General features: G+C 33.5%; 3 protein-coding genes across 4 annotated transcripts; 1 reads left to right on the top strand and 2 right to left on the bottom strand.

The window, feature by feature from the left end:
• Window positions 1-1,686: 1,686 nt before the first annotated feature.
• On the bottom strand, window positions 1,687-7,093 carry Hrb87F (Heterogeneous nuclear ribonucleoprotein at 87F). 2 transcript variants are annotated; one of them, XM_088238776.1, is made up of 6 exons: window positions 6,872-7,093; window positions 6,206-6,429; window positions 4,533-4,777; window positions 3,508-3,771; window positions 2,602-2,967; window positions 1,687-2,397 (listed from the first exon to the last, which is right to left on the bottom strand). In XM_088238776.1, the coding sequence occupies exons 1-5, from the start codon at window positions 6,902-6,904 to the stop codon at window positions 2,615-2,617; spliced, it is 1,119 nt and encodes a 372-aa protein (XP_088094902.1). In that variant the 5' UTR covers window positions 6,905-7,093; the 3' UTR covers window positions 1,687-2,397; window positions 2,602-2,614. The 2 variants fall into 2 exon arrangements, with proteins under 2 accessions (XP_088094902.1, XP_088094903.1); XM_088238777.1 differs by having other exon boundaries at window positions 3,532-3,771.
• A 3,293-nt stretch (window positions 7,094-10,386) lies between these two features.
• Window positions 10,387-12,289, top strand: LOC148273378 (protein angel-like). Its single transcript, XM_088238795.1, has 2 exons — window positions 10,387-10,549; window positions 10,666-12,289. The coding sequence occupies exon 2, from the start codon at window positions 10,750-10,752 to the stop codon at window positions 12,145-12,147; it is 1,398 nt and encodes a 465-aa protein (XP_088094921.1). The 5' UTR covers window positions 10,387-10,549; window positions 10,666-10,749; the 3' UTR covers window positions 12,148-12,289.
• A 4,964-nt stretch (window positions 12,290-17,253) lies between these two features.
• On the bottom strand, window positions 17,254-19,289 carry LOC148273377 (RNA 2',3'-cyclic phosphatase ANGEL2-like). Its single transcript, XM_088238793.1, has one exon. The coding sequence runs from the start codon at window positions 19,139-19,141 to the stop codon at window positions 17,879-17,881; it is 1,263 nt and encodes a 420-aa protein (XP_088094919.1). The 5' UTR covers window positions 19,142-19,289; the 3' UTR covers window positions 17,254-17,878.
• Window positions 19,290-25,386: the final 6,097 nt, after the last annotated feature.

The raw sequence follows: 25,386 nt of genomic DNA, 5'->3' as shown, positions 1-25,386 counted from the left end.
AAATAGACATGAAGTACAATTATTTACTGCTCTAATTTTTGCCACGCACAAGAAAATGTTCTTATATCCAATTTCACGTAGGGTTGAACTTCCTCATTCAATAAAACAAGAGCCCAACACATTTATAATATGTATTTATACTTATTAAAATAATACTACTTCTCATGTTTTTTACCCAGTACTACTTTGTAAAAAGGTCCTTCAGACAAAAGCCCACCACGTTTTAAGAGTCGCGAAATCAATTAAACCGGCCGCCGATTCTCCTAAATTTGCCGATGTAAGGATCACCGGTCTTTTATTTCTATAATTAAACTACTCTTAATGCACATATACTAAGAATTGTGTTAAAATCGGCAATTTCAATGCAAATGCCGAAATGCGACAGCAAAATAGTTTCGACGAATGCGCCTTGCGGTTGGATTCCAGACTTAGGTAATCGGCCCACAAGATTTGTATGGTAGTGACATCTATGATCGTTAACCCAAAACGCTAAACCTCTTTAATCCTCCGATAGGGGGTCTTAGGCAATGACCCACTCACAAGGCACTGGAAAACACAAAGCTCGAATGCTCATAGGTTCCAGGAGTTCGCAATTCGAGACGAAATCTACGGCAGCGAACACTACGAGCGTGTGGGACGTCAAAATCCCATAAAAACACGCGGACGCGTTCATCGCTGTCGCGCTAACGTCCTTAACGTTTGCAAACAGTGTTCCCATGCTGAAACTAGTCTCGTAAATTCATTCGTGTCGCATAGTGAATGAGGGCGAAATACGGTTTTGATTCAATTAAAATGAGACAGATATACACTAACGCATTTACGAAACGAAATTGTGGCGGAATAAGCCTGTAGAATGTAGAACAGATGCCCACCTCTGCGTTTGCAAATACTATCCGCCAACGCGTCGGCCAGCGAGACGAGCCCCTTCTAAAACTCGCTCGTCAATGACGCCAGCCACCGGAAGAGAAGAGGGTGCAGATAGCTACACGTTTATTTTTTTATATATTTCTTAAATTCTTCAAATACATATTTTTTTAAATTTATTCTATATATTATTGTATTTATTATTATTATTTATTTTTTTTAGTCAAACTTATGCTCAGTCTTTTCGTTACCAATATGACGTACGGCCACACAGGAGCTTCATTATTCTTACATGGAATTCAGCTAAGATAATTTGTAATAAAAACAAATATTCATTTTCATTATTTTATTGAAAGATAAAAACCAAATTAAAAAAAAATAACAAAAAAAACAGCATTCACAAATAAAATATGTAGCTACTTACCATAAACCATGTCAATGCCACTCGATCTGATCACAGGAACACTTACCATTTGTAGCAGTTTCTTGAAGCAACTCACTCCAGCATCCCCAAGTACATTTTGATAACACCAATATTTATGTCTTTAATGCTAAGCATAATGATCATCGCCTTCTCCAACTAAGCTCTCCAAATAGACCTCAGTAATGGGATGAAAATATAGGCTGATTGCACAATCGTTGGGAGTCTGTCTTTGTCCCTAACTGAATAGAAATGCTTTCATAGACTTGTATATTTGAGTATCTAAATATGAATTGGTTTTCCTTCCTTGCGGGACATTTCTCACTACTCACCCTGTATGCCCCGAAACTGCCTTAAAATCTTAGCAACTAATTAAATAGGAGTTAAATCAATCAACATTATAAGGGGCCTTCCCGAGATCTTTTGAAAGAATACTTTTATTTAAACACCAATATGTAGGTACATAACATCTGACAAATCTTGTTATTTTATTAACCTACACCTAAACCTAGGGGTTATAAATATATATAATTTTTAGACACAAGAAGGTGTTATTTCTATGGTTAATCTATTATAAATCAGATCTACTTTGTACATCTCTATCCGGACAATAAACTGCATGTATTCTGTATAAAGAGTTTTATTAAATTCTATGCACTTAGGTCAATCTTACAAAACAATATTAAAAAGAACTTAACTAATCGCAAGTTAGTGTTCGAAGTGGAACTATCACTGAGGTATCGTACCATGTAGCCTAGAGTCACACTAGCATCTAGTGTGTAGCGATGTACAGCATAACTCCACACTAGCACGCTACCTACTGCACTACAGTACGTACTAAACTTGTCAAGTTACCAATCTATCTTGCGCTTACAATATACCTTCTTGGACATGGTCAAACCTATTACAGGGATCTATAGTCAACCGATACAATAAAATCACATTACAACACTAATATAGAGTCCATATTCACTGTTTCCCTACAACTCTCTTCTCGTGTCTAGCGGTGTCGCGTGGCTGACTGTTCTGTTCCCACTAAGTTCTGCTAAGGATCTGTCTGCCTGCCTGCCTGCCTGCCTGCCTGCCTAGTCACTAGTTAGAGCGAACGGGACCTATAGATAACAAAACTGTTAGTTACACTGTTCCAGCACTCCCGGCGCGAGGGCGGAGAAGCACCGCCCCCTTCTACTTCACCGGCGCCGCTCACTACATACAACAACACGGCAACCGTTCCCGAGGAGGAACTCGGGCGATGAAGGTGGAATTTAAATGATAATGAGCAGCTAAGTCAATAATGACGCAAGAGTCATACTTACGCGAAGTCTTTCCTCAGAAGCGCCGGGGTCCGCCCTGGCCACCATAGCCGCCGCCGCCCCCGCCGCCGCCGCCACCCCCGTATCCACCCCCCTGGCCGCCCATCTGCGCTCCTCCCCCACCCCCGCCGCCGTAAGGTGCCGGACGGCTCTGGTTAAACTGGCTTCTCATGGGCCCTCCTCCGTAGCCCTGCTGATAGCCTCCCCCGAAGTCTTGGTTGCCCCCTCCCTGCCCCCAGGAGCCCCCGCCGCCACCACCGCCCTGTCCGCCGCCCCCGTAGCCCCCGCCACCGCCGCCCTGGGACCACGAGCTGCCCCCGTTACCGTTGTCCCAAGGGTTCACGTTGCCCCAACTGCCCTGGTTATAACCTGGAAGAAGCATAATTAATGTAACAACGGGTGACACAAAAAATAACATAATAAGAGAAGCTATCGATATTGTCGCTAGGCAGTGTATTGGAAGAGGATATGATAGATCCAAGCCAACATAGCGAGCTCTGGCACATAATCTCCACAGGGTAAGGGAAGTCATACCAGGTATGTGACCTGAATGAGGCAAATCTGTGGCTAATATTTCAGAACATAATATGTTGGGAGCGATTGAATTGAACTTGCACAAAGTATGCCTTTTACCTTTTGATGAATAGCAGAAACGCTTCAGGAATCCATACAAATTTTATGCAAGTTCACTCTCGACTCGAGTACTTGTAAAACAATGCAAAAGCTAGAAAGATCTATTCATTCACTCGTTAGAAATATTTAAGAACTCAAAAATCAGCCGGGATTCCTCTACTATCCGGTGTGGGTGTGAGAATCCCAGGGCCTCGATGAGTTCGTACAAACCGCAGAAATTTTTTGTTGAATTACAGCGAGCGATTGCATTGTCCTACTGGCAGGCATATGTTATACCTGCTTGTGATTCAGTTTCTTTACCCTGGCCGCCGTTGTTCCAGTCAGCCCCGTTCTGTTGCCCCCCGCGACCCCCCCAGCCTCCTCCGCCCCCGCCACCGCCGCCACGGCCCCCGCCACCACGCGGGCCGCCGCCCCCGCCCATGCGGCCCCCGCCGCCGCCACCGCCACCTCCCATGGGGCCACCCCCGCGATCCATGTCCTGCTTGGATATGGCCTTCTTCACATCCACAGCCTTATTACAGATAGTGTGCATGTGCTGAACTGAAAGCAGAAAACATAATTAGTGAGTATGATATCGTCATTATCGATGATTATTGTTAACTCAAGACAGGATCTGGACTTTTATGGTTCAAGGTTATAATGATCTAAACGAGCACTAACGAGTCCAGATCTTGTCCATGCTTTTTTTCTTCTTTTTTCATGTTTTTAACTGTTCTTATATTGCAATATTTATTGCTATGAACCGTATTAATGGATAATATCCGTAAATATTTATTTTTTTTAAATAAATTTTTTAAAAAAATCGCAAGGATAACTAGTTAATTTTAAGCACCATCTATCACTTAAATAATGCATTTGTAGCTACTTCATTAATTGCTAACGAATATTAGTCAAAAACAAAATCAAATCTGTAGCATTTTATATTAGCAGCATAAAACGATATTTTGACGACGGTCTAGTCAAAATATAGCTGGACTGCGGTGATATTAATTAACAATAGAAATAAAATATATAAGTTAATTTTTTAAAGGCGACTATATGCTTTTATACATTTAATTGGCACCACAACAGGTCAAGGCAATTACAGCCCAGAACACCCAGGCTAGAGAAAAATCACATTTGATTTCTCGGAGTTCGTACCAGGAATCGAACCAAAAATCTTTCGTGAGTGAGTTGGGTATCAAAACTATTACGCCGTGGAGGCCAATTAATAACTATTATTTATGAAATAAAATGACAATTATTAAAATCAGTCAGAAAATTGACCATTGAGGTCTAAAATATAATTGCAATATACTTACGACATATTTTATCCACGGGATCATAATCATCAAACTCCACAAATCCGAATCCCCTCTTCTTGCCGGTATCCTTATCGGTGACGATGCTGACTTGACGGATCTGGCCGAAGCGCTTGAAGTACTCCTTGAGGTTGTCTTCGTCGTGTTCGTCCCTCAAGCCGCCCACAAACAGCTTCTTCACTGTGGCCCCAGCTTCCGGCCGCTTGATGTCCTGCCGCGGGACGGCCCTCTTGGGCTCTACCAGTCTGAGGGGAGACGCACTTTTGTTAAAACAACTGTTTTTTTCATTTGCAAAAAGTTGATAAATATAAGAAAGTGTCGCATCTCAATATATGATTTTTGGGAAATAACTGCCATTTTGCTTATGACACCAGTATACACAGTCCGTAGATTGTGTAAATATTTTATTTTTGTTTGTTTATTCGGTCGAACTTGGTTATAACGGTCACGGAAATAGCGAGATCTCGGATGTAACGAGGAAACATTCATTAGCATTTTTGTTTATGGTTTTCTCCATACATCAGTTTACTTTTGTAATGAGCTACTTCTCAGACATACCGAACAAAAATATTGTCAACGGTAGAGCAAACACTTTTCAATTGTTTAAAAACATAATTTTTGAAATAAGAACCAGATTTAAAAAATCCAAACGGGCGGCTAACATAGCGTTGAGTGTTTGAGTACCTTTACCGAGAACATTGGAAAGGCATCACACACATGGTTGAAATTGCCTGTTAAAAATCCAAGCTAGCACAGTAAAATTCACAACTTTTTGGTAGTTTATGAATAACATTCTTATTTCAGGGAGGTTTGTAGAGCGCTTTTCGGTTTTTTAAATGTGCTATGGTTAATGCATAATAAACATTACGAGCGGGGGATGTCAGTTCAGTTAAAAACTTACCCTTGAATTACAAACATGTCTACTAACAAGAGGTAGTGTCTCTTAATTCGTGAAAAAGTGGCATTATTTGTGAAATAGAATAGAGTGAAAAACCTAGAGTTGAGTGAAAAACCTAGAGTTGAGTGAAAAACCTTGAGTTGTGTAAAAAAACCTTCTCCCCACAATGTAATTATTGTAGAAAAATAAGAATGCTTATTTATCTGAATTTTAAATAAAGAAAACATTGGTTATGATTTTCCTTCATGGTTTATTTTTTTAATTATCTGCATGAACTCTATAGGTATATTTATTTGTTTACTTGGGTAACAATATGCGATGGTGATAGAATTTTTTTTTTAAACTTTCTTTAGTATGAGAGATGCCAATTACGAGCAAATTGGGTCGGTCCTCTCTTCCTCGTAATAACCAAGCTTGACTGTATTTAAAGAAATATAACATAGACGAAATACTTCAAAATCTTCCCAGAAAAAACAATTAAGAATACTTATGTGGTGCATGATATAATAATAAAAAAGTCAAGTTTTTTTTGTGGCGAGGCAGTGTATTGGAAGAGGATATGGTAGATCCAAGCCAACATAGCGAGCTCTGGCACATAATCTCCACAGGGTAAGGGAAGTCATACCAGGTATGTGACCTGTATGAGGCAAATCTGTGGCTACAAACACGAATGACTAACAAACAGGGTCATGGATCGCAAGACGCGTTCAAAATGGCGGTCAAAGTGAAACGTTAGCAAAAACATCAAACACGTGGCCTAAATATTTAATATTACCTGCCGTCAACGCGATGGGGACGCGCGATCTGGGCATCATCTACCATCTGTGCGCGGGAGTACGTGATAAAACCGAAACCGCGAGACCTTTTGGTCTTCGGATCCTTCATTACCACGACATCCACGATCTCTCCCCATTTTCCGAAATGAGCCTTGAGCGAATCATCGGTGGTCCTATAATCCAATCCGCCGATGAAAAGCTTCCTCATGTGCTCGGGTTCGTCCTGCAAAAAATATTTAACGCTGTTATTGCTGTAGTTCGCGGTCGACATGAAAATGGCGGCGTGCTGTTGGCGTCTGACGCACCAACGCGAATTTTAAAAATTGCATTATTACGGCGGTTCACAATCGGGGAAATCCGGAATAAATCGTCAGGGCGTACAGAGAATTCAAGCACGTATACGTGGGACGCGTTAAAACCTAGAAACCTGAATCAAACTAAACTGCGTGGGACCGCAAAATGGCGGCGAGCCGGCAAAATGAATCGACGCCACGATGCACCTTCTAAGTAAAGCTCAACATCACATGGTAAAAGAAAACCGCGAAGCATACTTCAATGTGTTTTTGGCATCAATTACTAATAATTACAAGCATTTATAATGAAGGGTGGGCCTAAAAGCAGGCCACGGCGGATGAAACTAAATAATATTACGAGGGTATACTTACGAACTCCCCATCGCTGTTATTGTCTCTCTTCATGATGATATTATTGTAATGAAGAAAACTTTGAAATAATATTTAAGGGTCACAGGCCACGACGAGCAACACCCGGTGAAATCACAAGCCAGGAGTCTCGAAGTGAACGCTGTTAACTCGCCACCGAACAGAACGGAAATGAACAAATCTAGAAAATGAAAAGTAAACCAAACGACACCGTTGCGTTGATGTGGCACTTTTTGAACGCGGCTTTACCACTGCTGAGTTCAAGTAAGTGAACAGATTTCCGTTAAACGCAACCAATGTTTTCCGCATCACAATAATTATACTACACCCATTCTTTAATATGCTACAAAAAAAAAATAATATTTGCAAATCAAATTTTTAAAAAAAACGCAAAATTTACATGGTGAAAATAACTTTTTTAACTTGCGCGACTGGCTCCATTGATTGATGATTTCCAACCTCCATTGGGAAGAGGAACCATAAGAAGAAAAAAAATTGAAATGTACAAATTGAGCAGACCATTCATATCACTGACACGCACTAGACATTTATACATTCTATTAAACATTTGAATTGACTATACGTGCCAAGGTTTTTTTTTTCAAAACAATATGCCTTTGCAGTGCGTTTGTAGAGAAACTAATATAATGTATAGATAATAATTTTTAATGAAATTAAGCATTACTATCTTTTCTTTAACTACTTATATTATAATAAAATATAAAAAATTAGCATAGCTAAAATATAATAATTGTCTAATAATAATCTATACCCTTATAAACTTCGTTTTATTGAACCCATAGACATACCTACAAATCTATTTCGTGATATTATTATTTATTCAATTAAAATCACAAAAATTCATCATTATCATACCATGTCCGCTCCCTAGTCAGAGCATATGATGGCCATGAAGATCCTTCAGGTATCTCTGTCTTATGCCAGCTCCTGTGCATCCTCCCAAGTCAGGTTTGCGTCTCGTAGTTCTGATGTGAACTGCCGACGAACAGTCAGCAGTGGACGTCCAGGACGTCGAGAACCTGATGCCTTATAAAGTAGGCGAGCGTGGTTTAGGCTCTCAGGAGGCATCCGCAGTACTGGTTATTTAACTAAATCTGTCTCGCTAGCAAAACTCACATAAATGCATTTAAAATCTACAAGGTGTTGATTTAAAAAAAGGTTATATTATATTTTAACAAAATGTGCCATCTTAATGGTTTATCAATAAGTGTATATACATATTTTCTCCAATATAATTTGTACTGTGCATTTTAATTACACTGTATTAATTATCATTATAATGAACAAAACAAAAAATCCTAAACATGCATGTTTAAAAATAAATGAAAAATGACGTTTTCTTAAGTGATTGTTTTTTTTCACTTTAATCCAAAAGAGATTTTTTAAAACATTTAATATAATTTCAAGATTTTAAAAATCAAAATTCTGTACATTCAAAATGTTTTTGTGTACGTTTTGCGAAAACGCCACCTCAAGATAGTCGACCTTTACATGATTTGATTAAACGTAAAAATATATTTATAAACCAGTGTTTTTAATCCATAGTTTTAATTCCGTTTACTAAGTTAGTCTTTTTTGTTTATTCTCAAATGTAAAAATATTTTTTTAAAAGTATACTGTTAAGTGTCCTCGGCACGAGCAACCCCAGTGAGGTCACATTATTTTTATTATTAATTATAGTTTATAATGGAAAAAAATATGAAGATATAAATAAATATATCTTACATCGAATACATATTATTATATTTTTACTATTAAGAATCGCAGTGAAATTTAGACGAACGCAGAAGTATCCTGTGTATATTTTATTACCATATCATTGGCAACTACCAACTAACAAAGCAATAGTTGTCTATGTCACGCTCATACGCTCGTCTAAGCGCGAGAGAGACAGATATTATTTTCATTACGCGTATGCCGTGCGATGTCATACCATGAGCTTATTCACAGATACTATACAATGCGTTTGTGTAAGTATTGCGAATGCGCCAGCTTTAAGAAATCCACCAGTGCATGGCAAAGCCAACCGTATCGCCTACTATGAGAAAGTTATAATTAATAACAACCCGTAGTGTAGCAACATTTTTGTTCTGCGATTGTGTTCAAAATACTATCTTTTTAAAGAAGTTGTTCTGAAAACTATTAAAAGGACAAAATTGTAATAAAAATTAAAACATTTATTATTTCAATTCACGGATTGGTGTTTTTTTTAATAAGCTATAATATGGCTATAATAATAATGATAATAATATATGACGACGCATAAATTACGATGCAAAAAATATATATATCAAGGTAAGTACTTACATTTTGAACAAAAAGTACATTAAAAAACGGGGTTATTAGAACTATTATGCTAACTATCATAATATGCGAAGGGCTGTAAAAATACTTGTTTTCAACCCAGCAGGAAATACCTACAGCTGTTAAAAAATTCCTTAAACCATATTACTGCTGAAAAATAATTCTAAAAATGATGCTGTAACGTCGTGTTACATCAAGCAAAATATGACGTGTTTTTAAATATACGTAATGAGGAATAAAAGTTTAAATCGTAAAATATGCACTGTTTTATAATTTATTTTCCTAAATTTATAAAAAATACTTACAAAAATTGGCCATGTTGTCACAAAATATATTTTCATTATTTAAAAAAAAGTACATGTTTTATATTTTAGGATATGTTTCAAATTTATATATTTTAGACTCATATGTTACATCATATCTTCAACCATCATAATGGTTAAGCAACAATGTACATGAATAGAGAAAAAACATGTTTTTTTACATTTTAAGTTCATACGAAATTATTTTTAATGCCTTTTGGTACGCAGTGGGCACTTAAGCGATTAATTTAAACTAAAATATCAAATTAGCGGTCTTTCAATTTAATTTTATATTTAAGGTTGGGTATTTTGGGTTGGGACTCACGAATCAGAGATCAGAAGTCCGATGTTTAAATTCCATTCTACCCCAACTTTGTTTTTTCTTCTATTAGTGAGTTATTTACAACTCGTTGAAAATGGCCACCAAAATTTTAATAATTGTTTAAATTTTAAGAAAGCTAATATTTCTTTTTACAGAAAATAATTAAATAATAATCGTAAATCATAATTGATCATCGATGATTTATGTGTAAAAATCCACAGTTAAACCATTATAATTATCAAAATGGATTCCAAGAGATGTTGTTATATTTTAATTAATTTATATCATGATATATACATTTATATTTATATTATCATACATTACATCACGAGAAAAAAATTGTGTGGCAATATATTTTTTCCGTGATATTCATATTGTTTATATTTCTTTAATTTTTCAAACATGATACTATATTCTCAATCATCGCGGTTTGCTTGTAACATCGGTCTATGCAAAAAATATAATATAAAATAGTGTTTGGTGTATGGGTTTTTTTTTATATTTCAGAGATAATCTTTGTAATGAACTGTTTTTTTTTTCTCCAAATTTTTATCAGAGATTTCTATTTTATATTTTTGTTGTCGATTGTCAGTTGTCAGATTTAGTGGGAATCCGTGGAAAAATTCGGAGATTGAATAAAATTTGTTCCTTTCTCATTTCAGTTTTCAGTAATTTTTGTTATTGAATATTATTCTTTTAACTTGTAAGAGCTAGTTGTTATAAATAAATTAGGTAATATTCTCATTTTGCATCTTGCGTCAACTTTTTTTACATCAATTTTTCTTATTTTTACAAGTTTTATTTCATTTCATTTATGCCTTCACTAATGCTTCACTTAATATTTTTAGGTTGAAATGTTGAGTAGCAATAAGTCTGTGAAAAATATCATAACCAATGGGTATTACAAATGACTATTGCAGAGGAGAGCTTCGATGAATGATCTTCAATGTAGTGGAAATAGTGATCATTCAGATGAAAACCCGAGAACGCAATTTACACTCTGTAGCAGCCCTCAGTCTAACATTTCACCTCTACAAGCGTCACCTACCATCACACGCTATTCGGTTACTAAGGAATCTGCCATGAATGACTTTACTCTAGCCAAAAAACAAAGCCCGCCCAACAGCCCGGAACGCTTGAAGAAATTTGCTTTTGACATGCGTTATTGGGAAAATGTTAACAAAACTCCGACAGAGACTAGAATTGGCTTTCCCTTTGTTGTGATGAATTATAACATTTTAGCTCAAATTCTGTTAATACAACATGACTATCTTTATAGATATTGTAAATCCGAAACACTCGAATGGAATTATCGTTTTAATAGAATTATGAATGAAATTACGTTTATGAATCCAGATATTATCTGTTTACAAGAAGTCCAAAATTTACATTTAGAAGATATACGAAACGAGTTGAACCTTCTTGGCTTTAAAGGTATTTATAAACAGAAAACCCGTACTCGGGTTGATGGCTGTGCAATTTTCTTTAAGGAATCTATGTTCAATATTATAGATCATCGAAGTGTGGAGTTTTTTCAACCTGATGTCAATTTACTGGACCGGGACAATATAGGCCTTATGGTCAAGCTCCTGCCTAAATCTTTTCCCTGCACTCCGTTTGTGGTGTGCACAACACATTTGCTTTATAACCCTAATAGAACTGATGTGCGTTTTGCCCAAATGCAATTGTTTTTAGCAGAAATAGACGATTTCTCTTCACTTAAAGATGGTTCCAGCAGTCACATTGACCACTTACCGATTATAATGACAGGAGACCTAAATTCTTTACCAAAAGAACCTGTAACATCGCTAATTGCTAATGGATTTTATGTACCCCACTTTTACGCTAATTTACAACACATTGCCATAACTAACTCTTGTCAACATCTTGATGTACATCTTCAAAGAAGTAATAAAAACTTGACCGGTGATGTAAAGTCTCCAGCATTGTACCATTCGGAAAAATCAGAAAGTCCATATGTCAGAAAATGGACGCAGAAATCTTACTTGAAAGAAAACAAGCATTTGTTCAATTATCAATTGGTAAAACATAATTTGAATTTTAAGTCTGTTTATAATCACAAGAAGGAGTCAGGAGAAGTAGAAGCCACTACGTACCAAAATAATTGGTTGACTGTAGACTATATTTACTTCAGCCCGGGAGTCGGTGGCTGTCTGCGAGCTGAACAACGTTTCCGTCTTCCTACAGCTAGTGAGTGTGAGAGTATGGGAGCCTTACCCAATTACCAATATGGATCAGACCACCTCAGTTTAGCTGCCAAGTTCTTCCTACAAGATCCTCTTCAGAGTGTTGCTTGTGGTAATGAATAATTATTTTTAAATGATAGTACAAGTAAAATTAAATACTTGCTACTTAATTATAATATTGTTAACTTTGCTGTAAGTATCTAGGTTTTAAAAAAAAATTACTCTCCAACTTAGTTGGTATCTATTCGTTTTGTTCTGAATATTAATATTTCAGAATATCTGTTAAGTTGTGAAATCTAGTCCTTTGTTTTGTTAATGTTCGATACCTACTTAACTTTTACAAAATCATTCACCATGCCGTGTGTTGAAATCTCAATGTTCTTTTTGACAATAATTAATTTTAAGTTCTAAAGTTTTGCAGTGTTTTAAAAAAAAATATTTTCATATAAATGATATTTATTTTTGATAAAACTCCGTACTTAATTACTTTCTTGGTTATTTTATCATTGACCGTCAAGCGCTTTTCTTAAGCAGGCAAGATTAGTAATTTGTTGACAACATTTTACACACAAGTAATTCCAAAATATTTGCCATTCTTGAAGAGGCCTGCTTAGGTGAAAGTACTCGAAGATCAACAAAATAAAACTAAACTGAAGAGATGATTTACACATATCAAAATTATAAATATTTTTATGCACAACCAAATTTTAATTGAGAAATTGACTAATTTAACAAACTTTAGGTACCCAACTTAGGAATTGATGTAGCATTGCCTCCCATATGTCTGTAAACATTCTAACCATTCATAAAATATATATTTTATTGATTACTGGTATCTCTAAGTATGTCTTTATTTTTTATGCGTATGTTAATATTCGCCATAACTTAGAAATGTTTGTTTTTTTAGTTTTGATAGTTGGCTTGTTTGTTTTGGAGCAAATTTCTGTCCTTTTTAATGATATTTTAAGCAAGTTCTAAATATATATTTAAAAAAAAAAGCTAATTTAATTTAATAAACATAATTAGCAGTGTGATGGCAAAAGTGTAGGTATATCTGTCACCTTTAACAGACATTTTCACATAAATCATGCTATAATCTGATGCTCTTTCATATGACTAAAAGATATAACATCTCTCCAGAGCTTTTTTCAAAATGTTTTTTTTACACACTTTAAGCTATGTGACGGAAATAATTATTTGCTTGTCCGGTACGGTTTAGAAAATGATAGATAATAAATCGATAATTACCCTTTTGCCATCCCACTATCAATATATTGTAAGATAATAAGTTTATCAATTTACTCTCAATTTGAAAGCTGACAGTGTTTGTTACAATGAACTTTAAATAAATTCTGTAAATAAAATATACCAAATTTTTTTAGATGTTCAGTGGTTTTTAAATTTTGCAAAATTTAAGGCAAATTTTTATTTATACGTATCATATTATCATCGCAATGATTTTTTAAAGTTTTGTAAATTTTTAATTACACCACCCGTGACGTCGTGAGTTCAATTCAGTGAGTTTCCCTGACATTTAAAAGGAGAACCTATCCTAGAAATCTATCACAAGACATAACACTATAATTTATTGTTTGTTGTTCTCCTGAACCTGTGACGTTTTAAAGTAGTTTGCTTTTTTTTTTTTCATACATTTTTGAGAAACTTTGGTAGTACAATCAAATGCTCTTATTTTTACATCATGTAAGAAATCATTATTTATATCGAATTTTTAATAGAATACAAAATGTTTTTAAAATCAAAAATTTTATGAAAAAAATAAACAAGGCTTTGATCTTTTTTATTTAATCAATTGTTGTTAATTTATTATTTTAATTCACTTGTTTAGATTTATATGTATTTCCTACTTTAATACATTCATTCTTAAAACCTGACTGATTTATTTTTGTAGTATGTACTATATATTGACTATATGGACATATTTTGTTTATTTTATTGTCATCAATAGCTTTTGATTCTGTTTATATAATTTCTTGACATTTTTTATCTACAAAATCATGAGAGATAATTGAACGCAGTTATACAGAAAGCAGTCTGTCCACAATTTAAAAAAAAAATAGATATTGGAGTTATCGGATGCTGTAAAGTTATGCTATGTTCTGCTGAGAACAGCCAGGCCGCTTTCATACAAAAAAAACTGTAATAATCACCTTCTGAAAATAATGTTGATCACAAAAACAGCATTCCTCAGTTTGCAGAGAACACCTACAGCACTAGAAAAATTTACGGTATGGATGCTGATGGGAAGATTAAAGCCTCCAGAAATCTAGTTCTCTCAAATAAATTTACATGATTTGCACAAGTATTTTGATTTTATAAATTCAATAATATAAAAATCGTCATAATCATTCCCTTTCCGCACCTAATGGTGCATAGGGCGCTACATTTGTACACCAATCGCAGCGTTTCTTGATCATTTTTGTTATTTGAAGGTAAGATTATCAGTCTTACGCTTCAGGTACCAGTCCAGGTACTATGAAATATTCTGGTGTGAAAACACCTTTTTAAATAAATATTTTCACATTAACCGTGTCGGGAATCAAACATGAAACCTCTCGCATGGTAGGCAAACGCACTGACCATTACACCACGAGGCTGATTTTATAAATATAAATATATATAGTAAAAAAAACGTGTTTTAATACAGAATGTCACCTCATACATTTAAAGTTTGAATGAGGTATCATTCAATATTAGATCTTTCTGTTTTCAAAATCACCAAAATTCCTTAAACTCGTAGTTAAATATTACATTACTATTGTAACAAATTAATTAAGTGATTATTTACAATTATGTACCCTAATATAAAGATACAAAAATATGTTTAATACATAATGGCTCAACAAATATCAAGAGTTTTATTTATGGCTGGCTGTTTTCTGCAAAATGCACATCTTAGGTTGTTTGGTCAATCAGATTTTAAAAATCGTTTAAACTGGTCGAATACCTGCGTAATTTAATTATTGTTTGTATTGAAAAAAACGAATGTATGCATTATTTATTATTCGTCAAAGTAAAAACATTCAAACTGTTAAGGAGATTTGATCATTCACTCTTTTCACAAAAGTGCTATTATCTCAGTTTTACTTTTCTACGGCTGGCTGATTCCTACATAACTACGTTCAATTATAAGAACAAATAATTTAACACCGGGTACATTGTTTTTGATGTGTTATCTAAGTACCTTTATTATTTAAACTTTATTTTATTGTTTAATTGACTTATCTTGAAGTAATACTTTGTTTTTATTAATTACAAATTTTTAAGTAAATACCAAATATCAATACTATTACACTGTTTCCTTTTAGATAGATTAGGTTATGAAAAATAAATATATTTTAAAAATGGTTGCTTATTTTTAATGTTTATTTTTTACTCTTTATTTGGATAACAATTATCATATCGCACCTTTAAAGACTAACTGTTAGTAAAAGAAAATATCAAATTTATTTTTAAAATGCAAGGCTTTTTCGCAATAGAATTAAAGACCATGGTGCTTTGAGCCATTTTTTGAGGTCACAATTATTGAGCAATTATTGAACCACACGTTAACTACTGTAGTAGCATTTTATTTTTATCAAACAAAGAAAACATAGATAAACTAACTGTATTACAAAATAAAGCCGTTAGAATCATTTTGAAAAAAAACAGATATACGAGGGTAAAGTCGATGGTAAATGAAATGAAATTATTAACATATAAACAAAGAATATTTTACAGTACAATGATATTTGTTCATAAAATTATAAACTCTAATAAAAAAACAGAATTTTGGAAAAAAATTGATCGGAACCAGCATGAACACGATCACAATACTAGAGAAAAGAACAAAATTAGACTTCCATTTAGGAAAAAGGCAAAGTCACAAAATTCAATTTTATTTAAAGCAATTAAAAAGTATTACGAAATGGAAAAAAATATTTACGTAGAAAAAAACATATCAAAATTTAAAATAATGGTCAAGACATATGTGATAAACAATTTATAAATTAAATATATTTTCAATGTTATTATTAGAACACACATAACAATATGTATGATATGTGTGCCCTACTTTAAGATTTAAATATAAAAAAATAATTACAATGATGGATATTTATTTACACTATAACATCAAATTCAGAAAAGTTGTTTTTTAATAGAACATTTTATACAGAATTCTCGAAAAATTTCATTTAGTTACGGTTTGTTTTTAAAGGTGCGATATGATATATTTAGAAAAAACAAATATGCCAATTACAGATTTTAACTAGTGGCACCACAGTAAGATACTACTTTATTATACTGTTTGTTCATTTAACACATAACTAAACTAATAAAAAAATTATTTGTTATCTACAGATAATAATGTTATATTATTCAATACCAACAAGAAAATAAGATTATTTCAATTTATTCAGCTTTGATAATCCCTATATAATAAAGATCATTATCATCATACTCCTTTCTGCAGCTGATGGTGTACACAGCACCAGATTAGTACACTAAATGCAGCATATCTGGATTAACTGAGTTACATGAAGGTAAGGTGATCAGTCTTACACTTTGGGTGCCAGTCCATGAACAATGCAATATTGCAGTAAACCACATTATAAACCAATAATAATAAATATGTTATTTACACTTTTTTATGTGTAATATAATATTCTATTTATTTCATTCACATAGACGCTCAGAGGGCTTTTACAAGTATGGTACATAAATAAAATAAAGCATTTGGTACATTCAAATAAATACTCCTACATATAACTAGTTAGCATATAAAGATGACATAATATACATAAATATTCTAAAACATTTAAATAAATTAAAATACATAGTAAGAAAAACTTTACTATGGGAGATTAATAATAATAGCGGGACCTTTGAGATGAATTTGAACCTATTCTAAATGGGGCTGTATAAAAATACTTTTATTTCTAAATAAAAATAATACATTGAAAAACCTTTGAGGAAATAAAGCTAATTTGTGGTTTTTTTTTTGCATCTTTTTTTGGTTTTTTTTTTTGTAGTTATTTACTTTGTTAATATTAATATACATTTTTACGCTTTCAACATTTTAATTTTCTTTTACTAAAACTAAAATTTGTACGCAGTAAAGATTTTCCCGTCTATCTGGGTCAATACTCAGATTACTGCAAAATGTCACTGAAAAAATATGTTGGTAAAAAAATTTAAGAATTAAATGTTATATTACTAAACTTCAATAAATTTCAGTTCTCAGTTTATTTTATTTTATTTAGGAAAGCTCAACACAAGTTATTTACAAATCAAATGTTACACAATACAATATATAAATGTCCATTTATGTTTGTGGTCACTTCAATGGTGCTGCAGCCCACATCGAGCCTTAGCCTTTATCAACTTTCGACTCCAACTCCTGTCACCCGCTGCAACCCTCCAGTTAGTCTAGTAGTTGGTCTACCGGCCTTTCTTCTGCCTCCTAAATGTTTATCTAAGCTTTTTTTGGCACCTGTGATGATAACATTCTCTGCACACGTCCGGCCCATCTCAGCCTGTTTAGTCTAATGTGTTCAGAGAGCTTGGGAGCTTTATTGATGTTGTACAGCTCATTGTTACGTCATGATATTGTGACCCCGGATGGAAATAAAAATAAAGAATTACGTATACTGATTTCAAATTAAACGAGTGAGTGACAAAACTTAATGATCCTTTTCTATGGCCATCTGCATGATCTTAGTAGCACATGGAAGGGGTAAGATAGTATGTCTAGAAAACTCGGTTGTAGATTTTGTAGAAATTCTTCCCAGGATTAAACAATCCAAGGAAATACGGCGAACGTATCACTTTGTATTATGACACTAGGTAGGATTATTCAGCTTAAATTATTATTTTTCCGCCCCTTCCCATAAACTAAAGAAAATTTTGCAGCTAAGCTAAAATGATCAGATCCATACTTAAAATTAGGCAAAGATTTAACTTTTTTACACTCCCTAACTGTCGGAATATAATATCTCTCCCGGAGTTTCAATTTGCCAGTCTCGTTATTGGAAGAATAGAAAATATAATCCACCACCGTCCAACCATTTTGGTATACTGTAGCTTCAGAACTTCCATTTGGTTTGCAGATATCATAAACAGATTTAAAAGTAAAACCATGTTTCAAAGTCTTCTTTTTAAAAAGATGAGCATATTCCTCAGCGAAATACTGTTTGTCAATTTTGTTATTATCCTGTTTTTTTCTTTCTGAATGATCCAAGTAAGTTTGTTTACATCTAGATGACTTCAAACTTCGTTCCAAATAAACATCCAAATGTTGGCAACGATGGGTAATTGCAATATTTTTCAACGGATTAAAAAGATCCGGCTCTTTTATCTTACCAGCAGTAATAAGCCTAGTTACTGGGCTTTGCGGCTTGGAGTTGAAATCACCTGTAAGTAATATTGGTAAATGATGGCCCTTTTCTTTGCTAAAAGAAAATTTGTCCAGCTCAGCTAGTAATACTTGTATCTGTCCAAGTTTGGCATCAGTTCGCTTCAGATTGAAAAGTAAATGTGTAGTGCAAACTACTAACACCACATCTGGTTGTGCTTTACAAATTAATCTCACCATCAATCCGACATTATCATACTTCAGTATTGCTTCCTTTGGCTGGAAGTATTCTACACTGTTGTATTCTATAAGAGAGAAAACATTTACTCGAAAGCAAATAGCGCACCCATCTGGTTTCCCTCCAGTTCGCTGTTTATAAATTGTTTCGTAGCCTAATTTTTTTAGTGACAATTTAATTTCCTCGAGGTGTGTAAATTGAACTTCTTGGAAACAAATTATGTCTGGTTTGGTAAACCTAACTTCTGATAGAATGAGTTGAAATCGGTATATCCAGGATAATGCTGGTTTGGGGCATAGCTTGTAAAGATATGGATGGTCTTCGAGAAGTTTTTGTGATAGAATATTATATGTGAGGAGAACAAAGTTAATCAAATGATCATCACCATCGAAACACGACAATTTAGATATATTCTTCAGATTTTCCCACTGTCTTCGATTTGAAAAAATATTATTGCGATGACTCATTGTTTTTAAATTAAGTAATAACATTTTGACCCATCCTAAAAATGTTCCGGATAGAAACATGAATAGAAGTGAAAGGCATTATTTTATTACTCAAACATTGATTAACTTGTAACTTAAAACGCTTGAAACTTTTTAGTTCTACAAAGCATAGTAATTTAAATTTTAACCCACATCACCTTGGAAAAAATGTTGACATTTGGAACGTCAAAAATAGTAAATAACCATAGACGATAATAACATATTTATTTATGAAAGCAAAGTGCAAAGACTAATAATACAAAAAATAATATTATGCTCTCTTGTTTCTGTTCACCTACCTATGGATTTCCCCCCCTCTATTAGGGCAATACCTACTAGATCCTTCGGTGTTGATTAGGGCCTTTTACCAAAAATACCAAAACATGATTTTTGGTCATTTTTTTTGGTAAATTTTATTAGTTATCTAATTTATATTTTAACTACAACATATGAAATAATAAATAGAAAACGGTCGTTTTTTTGTACAAAATATACATCGTTTCCGTTCATGTGATACACTCGCCATAAGGCAACATTATAAGTAAACAAATATTTCAACTTCGGGGTTATTTTCGACCAGCCATAAATAACCGCGCTCTAAAATGAAAAACAAGTTCAGAGCAGGGTTTGGACCTTAGACCTTTGGTCCGGAATCCATGACATTACAGCGGGACTATAACCCGGTTAGTGAAAATGTGTTTTTGATTTTTGGCATTAATAAATAAATGCATTTAGTATGAAGAACTAGGTATCCCGAATGTGGTATAACAAACCATATATTTTAAGTACGGTTCACACGAGGACAGTACAATATTGTCCTGTCCCAGAATCGGACCTATTGTTCTCGTGTGAACTGAAATTTGGTGGACAGGAAAATAGACCAAGACATTGCCCTAGAGATAGGTGAGCAGGCTATCTACTTAGGATTACAATAGCCAATTGCTCTGCGTGTGCGTGACGCTCCCACGCATTTTTCTGCCGAAAATGACGCTTAGAGCATCCCGAAGAAATTACAAAGTTAAGAAGAAACGCAGTCACTTTTCTTCATACAAACGTAGTCCCGTATTTTCTCCCTGTATTATGGCACTAGAGCAATGACTATAAATATTTACCATTGGCGTGTTTCTACTGTTTTTTTTTGTTTATAAATTATTTCTTATGAGAGCTAGGAGCATCCAAAAACACAAAAAAGTGCCCAGTTTTATCTACCGTCTTTAGACATACGGTATAGAAATATAATAAATAATTTTAAAAAACGGAAAATATACCGATGTAGAAAATTTTATTCTAATATTCTTTTTTTTTAAATATATAAATCGGTTCAGTTTTGAGGTGCGGAAAACGGGACAGCAAAACTTCGATTTTATTTCTTAAAATCCGTCAGTCGTGCAGTTGTCTTTTTCGCACTGAATCGGGGAGGCATCTGCAAGAGAGTGACGTAAAGGTAATGTTCAAATACCTATTCATCAAAATTCTTACGTACCAAATTCCCTCTTAGATAAGTATATGTCGCAGCCAAATAGTTATATTAGCCACTCAATTGAGCGGCTAGGCTGTTTGTTCATCAAATGCCGACATTTACCTGAATGGCTAGGCCGTTCGTTGAATTAATTCAGATAACTCAACGTTAAATGTGTTGGCTGCTCTGAAAACGCTGAACGGCTGGAAACGGCCGAACGAAAAGCCACCGGGTTGGGTTGATTGGACTAAGTTTAATAATAATAAAAAATCGTTTTTACCTTAGTATGTTAAGTTAAGGATTCATTATTAAGTTCAATAAGGGTTGAAATAAAGTAAATCTATTTATTTTTTATTATTAAACCTGACCCAACCTATCCTAACATTCCTAACCTTACCCAACTTCACAACAAATCAATTATTGTGGTGATAATAAGCGACGTTCAACGTTTTCGTTTAACGTTCATTCAACGAACGGCCTAGCCATTCAGTTTAATGCCGACATTTAATGAAGTCTCAGTTCAGTGACTGATTTAACTATTTGGCGGCGACATGACTGCTTATGGCAAATTGATTGCTCAACGAATAATTTCGCAATCTTAAAATTATGTACAACTTTTTTTGCCTCCTCTTTCACAATAGTAGCTGCTCGATTATGAAATAATCTACCCACTAATGTCAGCCCCCTTCTTTATATTCAAATCACGTATGAAATGTCATATCCTGAATATTTGAGTTTTTACTTTATTCTCCCCCTTTCCTTCCTCTTTACCCCTTTCTGTCTTCATAGTATAGTGTAGATATTTAGTCAATTTTTATTATTATAATATGATTTTCTCAAATTGAACGATTTGGGTAGGTAGGAAAAAACTGCCTTAAGGCAATATGCCTGCCCTTATGCATATGTATGTAAACTGTATATGTATATAATGTGTTTAAATAAATAAATACTAGAAAAACATTGTTTTTTAGTAGAAAACATTCATTTTACACTAAATATTTTAATTCTATCGAACAACAAGTACATAGATACTTAAAAAAGCTTTTGCCAAAATATATTGTGTTCAGTGTTTTTTTTTGTCCAGGCTACCATTTCTCAGAAAAGACATGAGTGAAGGGTACCTACGTATGTAGGCATGTATATGCATACGGCAAATAAATCCTGTTTTTGTAATATCAGCATATATGTTCATTTTGTTTTTCTTTTCTTTTCATGGTCATGTCATACCATATACTCTAAACTTATTAATAATAATGAAAAAAATAATGGCCCATGCTCAGAGGCTGAAGTCTTTGTGGGCATTTTTTCCAATTTATGTTATACCTTAATTTTAAGATGTATTTTTGCAATTAAAATTTTGTGCAAATATATGTACGGAAAAATAAACAAAAAAATAAAAAAATAAAATGTGTATTTTTAATTTTTGAATATTTTTAGCAAAAGACAGTGATAATCTTTGATTTCGGTTATTAATGAGGAAGTTCTGTGGTTTTTTTATTTGTTAATAGACAATAAAACTAAGACAAAATTTAAAAAAATAAATTGGTATTTAAAGTTTTGTATTTCTAAAACTACTCCGCATGTAACGTTTCAAGTTCAAAACATCCTTTTAATTAGGAGAGTGGAGGGTAATGCCGAACACCTAACTTTTCAGTAATTTTCTTGGAGTCTATTAGGTACAAGGCTTATTTTAATGCATGAATTTACCCTTAATTGTGTTCAGTTTAATATGACTAAAGGTTATGTATAAGTGACTACACGGAACCCTCAAAAACAAAGAATTAGAAAATTAAGAAGTACGAAGTTACCCGACTTTTGCATGTTATTCCGTAGATCGTTCGTCTTATTTCGTACATTCTTGTATCGTTACAAATGATAAAATGACTTTATCAATTAAACCTTCATTATGGTTTTTATATAGGAACATTCATTTGCAAAATTCCCATAAATAATTATTCGTAGAAGTTTCACCACTTCCTTTCCGATTGATACATTTGTGCCATAATTTTTTGTTCTTACTAAATTCTTCGCATATTACTCACATTTTTACTATTTTATTTATTTAAAAAAAAAGGAATATTCTCGTTTTTATTATTTACCCAAATATTTTAACAAATTGTAAATAACTCACTATTAGAAAATAGGAATCAAGTTGGGGTAGAGAGGGGTTTAAACCTTGGACCTCTGATCCGTGAGTCTGCAACACTAGACACGGGACCAAAACCCGTTCGTAATTTTCATATCTAAACGTTATGCTCTTTCTCCATTTTAAAAATTTTGAGTTAAACTTTGATAAAAAGAGGTCAAGTGCCGTTAGCTTGCTATAATATAAATAGCTATGGTGGTTAATACCATACAGTGTCCGGAATTAACCGAAAACGTATATTGATCTTCAACGTCCTTTAGTTACAAAAACATACGCCACACATCGCTGATAACATATATTAAATATACACACTTACAAAATTAAATTCAATACCTTCACTACCTAATTTCGTAAAGATATGTACTCACGGTTTATTTTCTGATGTTAAAATGTTGTAATAGCGAAAATGAAAACACATCAAAGCGTGTGAAATCACATCACATCTGATGGCCCCGCTAGCGCTCCGCTGACTGATGTAATACGTTGCGAGGGTATGAGACTACAATAATCGAATTAGTTTGAAAAATTCAAACATATGTAACTTGCTTACTCCCAACTTAAAACTGCTGTACGGAATTAACCCTTGTACGGTATTACCCTCCGCTCCCGTAATATTTAATTTCGACCTTCACAGGAATCGAACCTGGAACCTGGTAGTTAAACGCGCTAACCACTACATCACGAGATAGACAAATAATGGACATAGCTTACTTCAAGGCTAGGTAAGTAACTAACCGAAAAACAAACACTTATAAGGTCTTCTTAACACTCATTTATACTTACAATACATATATTTTTTATTTTTTTTATGCTGGTTTAAATTATATTTTTTGGTTAAGTAAGAAATTATGTAGCTGCTGGAAATTAAAATGCCTGGCATAAAAATAACTTATTTCAATTTTGAATTTAGTGCAATGTCACGAGACATACCCGTTTTTAAGGCTGCGCACCCTCCCAAAATGGCCACCACTCGGAAAATTTCGGCTTCATTCGGAAAACTCCGTCAGAGGGAGGTTTAGTCGCGGTCAATCGGTGTATCACCCTTCCTGTTGTATTTCTCTATAAAAATGTACATATTATCGAATTTCTTGTCGAAATTTTGTAACAAGTGATGCTAAATATAAGTGTCAATTCATAGTTCTGTGGAAATAAATAATACATCGGTTATTATTTAGTATTTTCATAAAGGTTTAGTGAATTGTTTTGTCAATGGAGGCCTTAACTCGCGGAGATCTTGCGCATTTCGAGGTAGGTATTATGCAGACATTTATTTCATACATTTCCTTATTTTTTACGAGAACTATATCTTATTTTAACAATATGTATAATAAGCTATCTACCAAAATAAATAAATAGGTAACATATTTTGAGACTGACGAGCATTAGCGTTGTTACATCAATATAAATATTTTGGTAGGATATTGATAGATTTTCAAAAATATATTATAATAAGGAAAGAAAAGGGAAAATAGAAATGATAGATATCCTTAAGTATAAACCTGTTATCAGTTAATAGTAAAAAGTTATACGTAGGTACATAAAATAAGCTCACTTGTTCAAGGTTTGACGATATTTTAATGAGGTAAACTTATCATGGTGTGCAATTTTTGTACGATTAACAATTTTAACATTCGGTTACTCATTCAAAACATGTATGTAAAAAGAGATTTTATTATTAAAAATATTATGTCTTTATTACTGATATTAAAATGATTTAATGTAACCATATCATTTTGTAACGAAAATAAAAAATAAAACGAGCCCAGGAAAGGAAAATTATTATTGATTAAAATGTGGTAATAACGGAACTATCTTCATTACATTTTACATATATATTTGATTTTTGTGCAGTTAAATTGGTACAATGGCAAATAGCAATTTCTTCCAACCGACTAATACTAAAAAAAGTTGTTAATATTATTTAATATTTTAATACGCACTCAACAAATCCGTATTTATTGAACAGGTATTCATTAATAGTTCCAAATATAAATGGAGAAATAAATTATATGAATAAGTTGGGGAAGCCAAAAAACCTGCGTAATATTATGTCTGATTTATAAAGTCATAGCCTTTATGATGACTGTTACATGCTAAGAAATTCGGCCGATTCCGAAAAAAAAAGATGTAATGAAGAAGAATCTGTCACACAGAATAATGCAATCAAAACTACACAAAATTTACAGATATATTTAATATCTACGCATAAGACCGATGAGTGCACGATCAAAATGAAATAGTGAAGAATGTGTAATTTAAAACAATAACAGTCAGCTATCGCCGACTGTAACATGCGAGAGCCCTACAACAGGACTAAAATAAGCTGTCGTCTTCGACTGATTAAATCGGACCTACGAGCCTTGATTCACGATTTCTATTCATTAATATGACATGTTTTTACAGTCCCTTTCACTGTAAATTTGAAACTTTGTATGAATTATGAAGGGCCCATGAGAGCATCTGTCATTGTTACTCTTGTCCATATTGCAATAAGGAAATTCAGCCCTACGGGAAATTGGGTACAAAAATGTTTTCTTACGCGCGGTAAAAATTAGAGTATTAAATTATAATGCAAAGTTTCTTGAAAATGTAGGTACCAGAAAAAATATATAAAAATATTTAAATAATAGCTACTTTGAACGACGTTACTAGTTAATTTTAATCAACCAATGTTCAGAAAGT

The sequence above is a fragment of the Micrasema longulum genome, unplaced genomic scaffold (assembly GCF_059751315.1).
Source record: "Micrasema longulum isolate JH-2025_06_02 unplaced genomic scaffold, ASM5975131v1 h1tg001969l, whole genome shotgun sequence".
NCBI classification, from domain to species: Eukaryota; Metazoa; Arthropoda; class Insecta; order Trichoptera; family Brachycentridae; genus Micrasema; species Micrasema longulum.
This window is presented reverse-complemented; position numbering and strand designations above follow the sequence as displayed.

Coding starts and splice junctions, on each gene's coding strand:
- Hrb87F (XM_088238776.1), bottom strand. CDS start 6,904: ATGAAGAGAGACAATAACAGCGATGGGGAGTTC. Junction 3,772..4,532: donor TCCCGTGGATAAAATATGTC/GTAAGTATATTG, acceptor TTCTGCTTTCAG/TTCAGCACATGCACACTATC. Junction 2,968..3,507: donor AGAAACTGAATCACAAGCAG/GTATAACATATG, acceptor TGCTTCTTCCAG/GTTATAACCAGGGCAGTTGG.
- LOC148273378 (XM_088238795.1), top strand. CDS start 10,750: ATGAATGATCTTCAATGTAGTGGAAATAGTGATCATTCAGATGAAAAC.
- LOC148273377 (XM_088238793.1), bottom strand. CDS start 19,141: ATGTTTCTATCCGGAACATTTTTAGGATGGGTCAAAATGTTATTACTT.